Raw genomic sequence first — 11,518 nt, 5'->3', positions numbered from 1 at the left:
ACCTACATCATGCTTACCTAACATATGTTTATGATAATATTTTTTATATAATATGTAATTTGTACATTAATATTTGATGTACCAGCATAACATAAATTGGAAAAAACTATTGCATTGTACTATTGGGCTACACAGTCCCTATGGTTGAGCATCAAATATTCATCTTTATATATTTTATTGACTTTATCTTTCATCAACTTACTATATAAAAAACTGGCCTCGTGGAACATGAACCCTTTAATACCTCTTACTTTATTTATGGTATTAAAAAGGATTAAAAATGTAAGCTAGAAAAATAGTTCATATCATTCCTGTAAAAATCCTGAGAAATGAAAAACCTACTGCAAATACAATCAACCTTCAGCGCTTCCACCTGAATGGGTAATACTAACTGGCCTGCGTGTTTTCTATCGGGCTAATCTTTTAATAATACTCCACATATGTTTGTGCAATTACATTGTAATTACCACAATAATGTGCTGTTAATAATGAATGATCCAAATGTTGCTAATCTGGCTGAAATATTACATGCCAGACTGAAGGCCAGGAAAATGGGCACTGACATCCAGGATCAACAAAGGAGTCTGACAAATGAAACAGGGTTTCATGCTGTATCCAAGTCTGATGAAACTCTTGGTAAGCAAATGCTCGTCGAGTTATTACATGTAGTTTTTGTTTATAGAGCCATTCAGATGTTGCTGTTCTTCCATCCTCAAACTCTCTCCATATTGAGCCCAAAGAGTCTCTCGTCATCTCTTGGTCTTGGACTTGGTCGAATCGTATTCTAACGTCATTCAAGCTTTTCTGTCGAGGTTTGGTGTGATGAAACTTTGAATGCATAAGCTGTTGTTGTGAATCACTCACAGCCAGACCAAATTCCCTCACAGCGCTTCACCATGGCCAACTCGCCCGACCTCGTTCTGTAGCCATGGCCCAGGAGGCTTCCCGATTCCTCCTTTCCTCTCTTTGCACCGTTTTTGCAGGTCACGCTCCCCCTCCCCTTATTCAGCTCGCCTCATCCCACGCACTCACAGTCTGCTGCGGAGAGGGACTTGATGGTTCTCCAGGTTGTGGTAGCATCCATGAAGGAGACGGGTTCATAGCCCGTGGGCCGGCAGCAGGGGTGTGCGCTAACCTTCCTGGCGGTGCGCTTGGGCAGACTACCGTTGGCCAGCAGAGCGCGCAGAGCCAAGTCGTAGTTCCCACGAGACCTCTGGCAGGAGCCGACGCAGAACTTGAAAAGGACAATCTCGTCTGAGTCAAAGCCCATGCCCAGGTCCCGTACACGCATCTCACGTTTCTCTACACGACAGTCCCGGCTGCTATGCCGACCCCTGCTGCTCTTCTTTTTCTTTTCCTCCTTCTCTTTTTTCTTCTTTTTTTTGCGCGCACCTTTGGTCTGTATGTCAGAAGTGTCCGGTGAGCGGGGGGAACGTTCCCATCTCGCTGGCTGTTGGTCATCCTCGACGAGCACAGATGGCTCTGTGGGAGAGACGGAAACGGATGGAGACGAAAGGAAAGAGAATTTTATCACCTGTTCAGGACTATACAATTCATTGTTGATTCATTCATTGTGGAAATCATTCCCAGATATCCAACTCACCAAACAAACCGTGCCATGGGGAGTCACTGCCCTCCTCAAGCTCTTCCTCAGCGTCTGGAAAAACCTCTAATGGCAGCTCCTGCATCCCAGCAAATCCTACCGCAGCTTCGGATTCTGCTCGAAAACGTGACCTGCCTCCTGCCACTAGGGGCAGCAGAGCCATGACAACCCATACAAGCACCTGAGCAAACAAAGCAAAGGTGGATGGAAAATGAAAGGACAGTTTTTCAAAGTAATTAGAGCATCTCCTGGGTACTTGAATCAATGGATGTCCGAGCAATGAATTTGCCCATTTATACACACCTGCCAGCGTTTCCTGTGACAAGGTGCATCGGTGACTGATGGCATGGCAGGCATTGCTCTGATCCGACTCCTCGGCCACCACCAAACTCCCACCTGCATGGAAAGAACAAGGAATAGCTTTATTATACAGCAACCTACAGTTGTACATGTACATACCAAGTCAGGCAATGTAAACTCGAGAGAGCGACATGCGGGTGACACATACACATACATACAAATGTATATTCAAAGGTGTCCCATTCATCACGGTCATAATGCCTTTAGAAATCATGCTCTTTGTTGTTATAGAGAGAGACCGGAGTGATCTCTGAGCGCAGCCGGTGCTGACTTGCCTGCGGACAAAGCTACAGTGTTAAAAAGAGCCGTTGTCCGTCAAATAAACAGCCTTGAAGCAAATGCTGTCAAAAGCATTCTTGACGTGGTTAGATTGCAGAGTGTAGAAGGAGCCTCATGCTCTCAGGGGGTCCAACAAGCCACAGAGATACAGAGAGGTTGATAAGAGCTCTGAGCAATGCAGATGTTTATTGACTCATTGCAGTGTGTGACTGTGTAACCTGTGCTGGGGGCTCTGATTTATATCAGGGTCAAGAACAGGGCACAGTGTCTCAGTTAACACCATTCAAACAGCAGGATTCAGTCAAACACGGCAACCCGAAAATGATTGATGAGGACAGACCAATTATTTTCTAGGGGAAAAGGGATGGCAGGCGAAACAGCAGTGCGTGCTGTGCTTATATTTTGGCATATTTTTATAGTGTTCCAGTTGTGTGGAGTTGACTGAGGCTGGATTCCTTTCTCTCACTCACCTCTGAGAGATCCGCTTCAGGAGGAACTGAACTGATGGCACACTTAAGACCAATTTACAAGAATTAACTAGCAATAAAGCAGTTAGCCACAAGAGGATGTGCCTTAATTTTAGCATGGTTACAGGCTATTGTTAGACACAACATGTTCACGCTAACGGTGTGAAGTGGCTAGTACTGCTGATGAAGAGCAGTAATTTATAATAACTGCACATAACTAACTATTTTGAGTTTATTGTGTTAATTGTGTTAATTTATTGTGTGATTTCATGCATAACATTATAATGTGGAAAAACAGATATTCATTTTGGTATTTGCTAAAGATTACATTTAGCTGTTATTAAATTATGAGCAAAGATTAACTTTATCACAGATTACAATTGAATATCCAGTACTGGCTGACAAATATACACACAATTTAGACAAATAAATTAATGATAAATTAAAAAAAGAAAATCATTGGTAAATAACCAGTATGGTACTGATACCTATTTTTACTATTTATATCTAAGCTGCTCTTTTCTATACAGTGAAAGTGGACGGTGAAAACGTCTGTGCCTGCTGCCAGTCCACTTTCACTGAATCTCATTCGGTGTTAAATGGAAGAACGCAAGCCATACGGGTTGGGAATGACATGAGGGTATATGATGAGAGATTTTTAATTTCAGGCTTATATCCATATAAGCCTGCATTTTGGAAGTAGCTAGGAAATGTAAGGCCTACTCTAATTTCAAATCACATTACTGGGGGCTGGACATTCATTGTACCTGTTCTATTAATTCTGGACCATTTTCTAATGACTCTCTTAATGTTAAAGAAAGATCATCGTAAAGTTTTAAGGGTCAGAGGATCCTTTGCTAAGCTTTTCTCATGCAGTAGGAAGCCATTTGGACTCTCTTGAATGATTTACTAAATAAATCTTTAAAGATGAAAAATAAAGTATTATCTCATGTGCTCCTCAGGAGCATTAAAGATGTCTAATGCTGTATCTTAAGATCTTCAGTCATCTTGGTTTATTGGCTGCTTAAGGCAAATGTAGAATTGATGTCTTCTAAATCCAGCCAAATAAATATGAACCCGTTTTCAACAGCTTCAGGACATATTTATGGCATCTCTGGAGGCCAGCTTCAGCTGAGAAAGACCACATATGACCAGAGATGAATGTGGACATGCTGTCAAGAGGTTTTACAGCATGAATTCCTATTGAAATGTGACTTCTACCCTCATTCTAACTCCTGCATGTGTTGCATTATAATTGAAGCGTTGTTTATACGTGAAGAATTATTGTATTCTGATGATTTTCTAATTGTAATTGTATACATATCCGTATCACCTTAAATATGTGGCACTTCATCTAAACTGCCATAATTGCTTTGATCATAAGCGACATAAAAGCATACGCCCTGAGCTGCATATGTGATTGTTTGTTTATAAATGGTTTGCGTGCGTGCGTGTGTATGAGTGTTATGGCTGTGACTCTGTGAGCGTACACATCTGTGTTCCTGACCACAACAATCATTCTTACAGTCTGGCTGGCTTCCCTCCTTCACTCTTCAGCTTCTATCCAGCTGAATGTATAAACCTAATGCAGAAAAACCAGGCTGACCGTAACAAGCAAATCAATATCAGACACCTACAGAGAAACAAGACCGACTCCACCACAAGAATTCGGAAATCTATCCATTGTAGACTATGGAAGTGCAATCTGGCTAATAGGTTGGCTAGCATTTGGGGTCTGTGCGCCTCATTTCATGCTGTCAGTTTCTAAATAAGCGCCTTGGCCTCTCGTTCCCTGACGACCCCCCACCTCACTGCTTCCTGTAAACTGAGATGGCATGCTGGGGGTGCAGGCCAGAGGTTATGATAAGAGCACTACCTGCTCCTCAAAAACACAGCAGGCAGTTACAGCCAGATAAGCAATGAAAATGGTTCATGACATAACAAATTCACACCTGTTATGCAAATTATTAGTTAGAGGCTTGCTTTGGAAGGCATGCATATTACTATTGCTCATACTTGACATTAGGGGTTTATTCTAAACTTCCAACCTAAGTATTCATCTTCAGTGCATAACTTGTCTCACACCATTTATGCTACAGACATGAATGATACTTCAAATCAAGCATATAAAAACTGTTTTAAAGGATAGTTCACCCAAAAATGAAAATTCTGTCATTATTTACTCACCCTCATGTCGTTTCAAACCCTTAAGACCTTCGTTCATCTTCGGAACACAAATTAAGATATTTTTGATGCATTCCAAGAGCTCTCTGACCCTCCCATAGACAGCAATCTAAAATAATTATTCTAAATAATCCACGTGACACATCAGTGGTTCAACCGTAATTTTATGAAGTTACGAGAATACTTTTTGTGCGCAAAGAAAACTAAAATAATGACTTTTTTCAACAGTTCGCCTCCTCTGTGTCACCCTATAGCACCATTTTGGAGAGTATTACATACATAACAACGTATGCAATGTATGTACGCGGACACATTGTTTCAGTGTTGGGGGTAACGCGTTACAAGTAACGTGCGTTACGTAATAATATTACTTTTCTGAAGTAACTAGTAAAGTAACGCATTACTTTATAAATTTACACATGAATATTAGAGTTACTTTTTTTTAAAAGTAACGCGAGTTACTTTTTTCAGTTGAATTAATTTGCTTTGATGATCCAGTTCAACCATACTAATAAGCAAAAATGACTTTAGAGAAACTAACAATTGTGCTTTGTTTTTTTTATTGCTGAAGAGTGTTTCTTCTCCTGCGTTCTACTGTACAGACGTGATTTTACTTTTGCTTCAGCCTGAGGTTTATTCATTACCGTTTTTGGTGTTAAGGGCTTTTACATTTGCTATAAATATAACTTCTTATATTAAAAACAATCAAGTCCTGCTTATATTTAAAAAGTAACGCGAAAGTAACGCAAAAGTAATATAACGCATTACTTTCCATAAAAAGTAACTAAGTAACGTAATTAGTTACTTTTTTAGGGAGTAACGCAATATTGTAATGCATTACTTTTAAAAGTAACTTTCCCCAACACTGCATTGTTTACGTTCAGATCAAATCGGAAACAACGTAAACAGCGTATCCGCATGGCACAGCTGACACAGAACAGCATACGTTGTTTACGTATGTGATACTCTCCAAAATAGCACCAGGGTGACACAGAGGAGACAAATTGTTGAATAAAGTTGTTATTTTTGTTTTCTTTGCGCACAAAAAGTATTCTCATAGGTTCGTTAAATTATGGTTGAACCACTGATGTCACATGGATTATTTTAACGATCTCCTTGCTACGTTTCTGAGCCTTGATCGTGTAAGGATCCTTGCTGTCTAAGGGAGGGTCAGAGAGCTTTTGGAATGCATCAAAAATATCTTAATTTGTGTTCCGAAGATGAATGAAGGTCTTATGGGTTTGGAACGACATGAGGGTGAGTAATTAATGACTGATGTTAATTGAGGGACTGAGCCATATCTAGGAACCAGAATATCACAGAGACTTAGAAGCAGTGTTGGGGAAAGCTACTTTTAAAAGTAATGCATTACTCCCTAAAAAGTAACTAATTACGTTACTTAGTTACGTTTTATGGAAAGTAATGCGTTACATTACTTTTGAGTTACTTTTTAAAGCTGGGCAGGGCTTTGTTTTTTTTACAAATGTAAAAGCCCTTTCACAACAAAAGTGAAATGAGAATGCCTCAGGCTGAAGGAAATGTAAATTCATGTACAGTAGAGGGCGCAGCTCAAACAAAGTGCATGAAGAATATGACGCAGGAGAAGAAATTTCAACACTATTCAGCAAAAACAAAAATTAAACACAAATGTGTCATTTTTGTTTAGTATGGTTGAATTGGATTATCGAAGGTCAGTAGCAAAGACATTGGTTAATAAAATGGGATTAATACATAAATGATTTTATTCATTTTGAGGAATTCTTAATCGGTGTTTGTGCAGGTGAGATGAGTAAATACATGTTCATATTTAGTCTAGAACTACAGTACATTACGAGGGGTGAGAACCAGAAGGGCGTAAGTGACATTTCACCAACTTTACAGGAGGGCCAAAACAAAAATTGACCATAGTTTGATCTGATTTTGTGTACTGATTTCAATCTTTTATAATAAAAATGTGCACACACATGGATGACAGGATACTTATTGAACACTATTTTAACATTTATTCAGAAAAAAAAAATATTCAAATTTTTTTCTTATTTAAAAAAAAGCCACTTGCGCCTTTTTTGGCACCAATGTTTTATTCAATTTGTGTATAAAAACATGGGCGCATCTGCTGACAATATGAACAAAATATTACATTAATGAGTTTAAAAGAAATAACAATCCATTGTGATAAAATGAAATATCACATAAAAAGCCCTTACATCAAATTAGTTAATTGAATGTGGTTAATTTTACTGAAATAGTAATCTCAGCCACTTAACAATTTGGCCAAACTGTCGATTGAAAAGCCTTTACAGATGCCTTCCCTAGTGAAAAATAAATATACTGTACAAAAATGTTTATGAAATACATTTATTTCATGCTATTCTACAAATACATTTACATATTATTCACATATCACTAAACTGGTATACTTAAAGTCTGCTAAATTGAAACAACTAATTTTGTACTTAATGCACTTTAATTGTAAGAAAGTAGTGCTGAAGTCTAAATAAAGATATACTGAAATATATTTGATTGTACTAAAAGTGGAACTATTGCAAGTATAATTTAGGTTCACTTTAAATATCTTGCATTTAAAGACTGATATTATTCAAAGGTCATAAAATCCTCATCAACAGTGACACTAAAACACATTTTAGGCTTAATATTGAGAAATGGGCATTGTACCCAAGTAGTACTCCAAATAAAGTTTAATTCCATTTTTATATCAGTAAGTATCTAGTGATATGTCAGTAAATAGACAATAAATAAAGTAAATAAAATGTTAATAGATTTGAACTAGTATGAATGTGTGTCATAAAGAAAGTTTCAGATGGAATTGTGAATTGTACATGAAATAGTAGCCTACTCTGACTGGCTGACTTGTAAAGCTTGGTAGAAGTCCACATAAGACTGTGGGATACTGCCATTTGTGCAGAGTAATTAAGTCTTACTTTTTCACAGCAGTGATCCTAGGTGGACATCTGTATAACATTTTACTCCCTGCATTTCTTGTATCCTTTCCCCAGTCATCTCCTTGTCTATGTCTGTCTGTCCCTTCTCTGCATTCTCTCACTTGTGGCTAAGCAGCAACTAAGTGCCTGTATGATAACACCCATAGTAAAAAAAAAAAGTAATATATTTAAAATACATTTATTTCCATACTAAGTATAATTCAAATCTATTAATATATTTACTGACATATTGCTCAAGACTTAGTGATATAAAAATTATAATTAAACCTTATTTGGACTACTAGTGCACACTGCACATTTCTCAATATTAAGCCTAAAATGTGTTTTAAAAAATGAGAACGAGCCGTTTTAGGTCGGCGTGGTTGACTCTTAACTTTTATAAAGAATATCTCTTTGGATTTGAGACTTTAGTCTTTGCAACTTTACAGATCTTCTTTATGCACCAAGAGCTTGCAACACTCCAAAGAGAAAGGAAAAATTGAAATCGCATCATATGACCCCTTTAATATCACTGCTGATGAGGATTGTATGATCTTTGAATAATATTGGTCTTTAAATACAAGATATTCAAAGTGTACCTGAAGTATGCTTGCAATCAGGGGCGTAGCCATCATTTCAGAAGTGAGGGGGACAGAAATGACTTTAGTACAATCAAATATACTTCAGTATATCTTTAGTTAGACTTCAGCACTACTTTCTTACAATTAAAGCGCATTAAGCACAAAATTTTAAATTGCTCCAATTTAGCAGACTTTAAGTATACCACTTTAGTATACTAAAAGTACAATTGCAAGGTATTTTTATTAAGCACATAAATATGTAAATGTATTTGTAGTACACTTAGCATGAAATAAATGTATTTCAAATGCTTTTTAGTATATTTATTTTTCACTAGGGACATAAAATCAGAATGTAAGTTATTGGTTACTACCCGCTAGCTAGCTACACCTCACTGACGAGTTCGGGATATTTCATTTTCTCCGTCATTATCCAGCTCTTTGTCACAAAATAAGATTAATAATACATCTTCAGCAGTAAAAAAAAAAAAAAAACTGTTTTCTTCTCATGGTTGACCTACCTGGCTTACATGTGGTATCAGCCATTTTGACTCAAGTGCTATCCACAAGCTTTACCCACAGTACATTTCTCAGTGCCAAAGGGGCGTAAGTGCAGTTACGCCCTTTTGGCACTAACTGGTTTAGTATGTTCAGTGTTAAGTCTTTTGGTTTCTAATGAATAACTCCAAAATTATTAAGAATTCACTTGTGTCCTTTTGGTAGTAGAAAGAGCTCATCAAGAGCTTTCATTTGGTATATATATCTCCATTTGAGCCAAAATGTGACTTACACCCTTCTGGTTCTCACCTTTATGTTCACACAGTGTCTCTGCACTTACTTCTGATTTCTCTCAACATGGCAACACGAGAGCTGTCAGTCAAGACATGGGAAACAAAGCAAATGCCATTACATATTTGAAAAAAAGTAACTCAGATATTTCCTTCTAAATTAAAAAGTAATACATTACTTTACTAGTTACTAAAGTAATCTGATTACAAGTGGGCTCTTTTGATTTAGGCAATGAAAGCATCCACCTAGCAACACCCTGGCAATCACCAATAAATGTTTTATAAAATGCCACTGAAAAACTCAACTCACACTTTGATTCAATTAAAAGAACCGACTTATAAGAGTCATTAGTTCAGGCTTCAGACTACACTGGCTGTGCTGCATGCATTTGATTCACTAAAAAGAATTGGTTTAGTCAATACCACTTACAAAACTCAACTCACTTTTCACACTTTGATTGACTTAAAAGAACTGACTCATAAGAGTTATTCATTCTGTGGTGTTACACTGTTCGCACTATTTCACACTGTAGATTCAGTAGCAGTGTTTCTTTAAGCCCAACACTAATGTAAAATATTTTCAGACTTTTTCTTTATCCTTTATCTCTTCAGTGAAGAGATCATTCTTAAGACTGAGTTTGTACAATAGATTTTGTTTTTTTGAGTTTGTGCAAAGCTCTTTCATGAATGGCAAATCAGCTAATATAATTAGCAGCTCTAATTTTCATATGCAATGCTCTAAAGATGCAATCAAATTTACCTAAAGGCAACTAATTTACATCAATACAAATGAGACATAAGAACCTTCTTCATTTGATTTAAGATTTGGTTCAGATTAGGGAAACTCGTTCCTGAAAGCACCTAAGAAAGTGCAGTTGAACTGAAAACTGGCACTGACACAAACCCTCCAATATACAAACCTTCCTACATGGGAAGAAGCTTCTCCCACAGTCTCTCTCATCCACCTTTAGAGGTGCACCTGGTTGTATTTAAGTGCCCTGAGCAGTGTCTTTGTTGGCCAGTCGCTCTCTGTCTCCTGCATCATGGCTGTTAACATGTGAGCTGAGGGTGCCTGAGGGACGGGACTCTTGAGGAACTGCAGAGCGGTGCTGACGGCCTCTGTGCTGGGACTCATTGATTAAAGGCATGCTTCAAATGCACAGCAACCTGCCCTCAGGCACATACATGCCACTGTTAAAGAATATGAGAGGATCACAGTGGCGTCATTGTGACTAACATGGATGCAAACTACTCAGTCCAGACGGCAGATGCAAATGAGGGGCTGTCATTTTAGAGTTGGTGTGTGTTGACTATTGTGATGTGAGGTGGGAATATACACCATAAAAATACATGATTAAAATAGATGATTTGTTAATTATGATGTTTAACCAGTTATGTTAACATGTTAAGTGAATTAAGTAAACATTGTTTTGTTTGGGTTAAAAACAGCAATTTCTTGATTTTTATCAGTTCTCAATGCCAAGAATAGATCTTTTAGTCTATGCCATTTAGTTGATGTGTGAACAAAACTTAACGGAACATTATTTGTAGTGTGCATCGTGTTTTGTTACTTTTGATGTGAAACAACGTATGCAATTCAAACAATAAATACTGTTTTGGTGCTCTTTAATGTGGCAGATCAAGCGGCAGAACCGTCATGAACCGATTGTCTCTTCCTCTTTTATACTAGTTATAGCACAAAATAAACAATAATGAACATCAGAAGGCATGCTGATACAGTACAGTACAGTATCTCATGTAACTGCTCAATAAGTGTTTCAGCTGTAGAAATGTAACAATGTCATGTAACATAGCGACCATAACTTGATAGTTAGCTAGAAAAATGAACTCTAGAGATGAACATTTTCTAAATAAATGCACTATATTACATATTCAATTATATTTTCACTTAACTGTTCTTCAATATATAGCCTAATGTATGTTTACATCTGAAAGAGTCAATATAGAATCAAATTGAATTGAGATCGGAATTAAATTAAATCAGAAGCTTGTGAATCTCAATCAAACAGAATTGTGGAATCTGTGTCACTACCCAGCCCAGAAGTTTAGCTGTAAACTGTCTAGACTGGACTCAACCTAGAGCATAGGCAAGTCTCAAGAGAGACCCCTGTGTTATTTCACTGCCTGCTCCTCCTGGGTTATCCCCCCTCGGACAGAACCATTAGAGGTGTTTGATGTGCCAGATCTACCGGTCATTAATGATGAGGAGCAGTGGTGTGGGATAGGCCACACTAAATCAGCCAGCCAATAAAAGACACCTGGTGAAAGCAGAAATGCAAAGTACACTTCACCAGCC

At 37.7% G+C, this 11,518-nt stretch overlaps 1 protein-coding gene across 1 annotated transcript; it reads right to left on the bottom strand.

Moving 5' to 3' along the window:
- Positions 1-322: 322 nt before the first annotated feature.
- Positions 323-10,349, bottom strand: LOC107747368 (artemin-like). Its single transcript, XM_016561836.1, has 4 exons — positions 10,199-10,349; positions 1,860-1,999; positions 1,604-1,784; positions 323-1,482 (listed from the first exon to the last, which is right to left on the bottom strand). The coding sequence occupies exons 1-4, from the start codon at positions 10,347-10,349 to the stop codon at positions 1,016-1,018; spliced, it is 939 nt and encodes a 312-aa protein (XP_016417322.1). The 3' UTR covers positions 323-1,015.
- Positions 10,350-11,518: the final 1,169 nt, after the last annotated feature.

This window comes from Sinocyclocheilus rhinocerous, unplaced genomic scaffold (genome assembly GCF_001515625.1).
Source record: "Sinocyclocheilus rhinocerous isolate Xijiao unplaced genomic scaffold, SAMN03320098_v1.1 scaffold5550, whole genome shotgun sequence".
Classification (NCBI taxonomy): domain Eukaryota; kingdom Metazoa; phylum Chordata; class Actinopteri; order Cypriniformes; family Cyprinidae; genus Sinocyclocheilus; species Sinocyclocheilus rhinocerous.
Note: the sequence above shows the minus strand (reverse complement) of the source record. Positions and strands in the feature narration are given on the sequence as shown.

Bases quoted from the DNA above. Each gene is read 5' to 3' on its own strand.
- LOC107747368 (XM_016561836.1), bottom strand. From the start codon at position 10,349: ATGCCTTTAATCAATGAGTCCCAGCACAGAGGCCGTCAGCACCGCTCT. The intron at 1,785-1,859 runs GTACCCAGGAGA...TTGTTTGCTCAG, and splicing joins TCGGACATCCATTGATTCAA to GTGCTTGTATGGGTTGTCAT. The intron at 1,483-1,603 runs GTGAGTTGGATA...TCTCTCCCACAG, and splicing joins CCCATGGCACGGTTTGTTTG to AGCCATCTGTGCTCGTCGAG.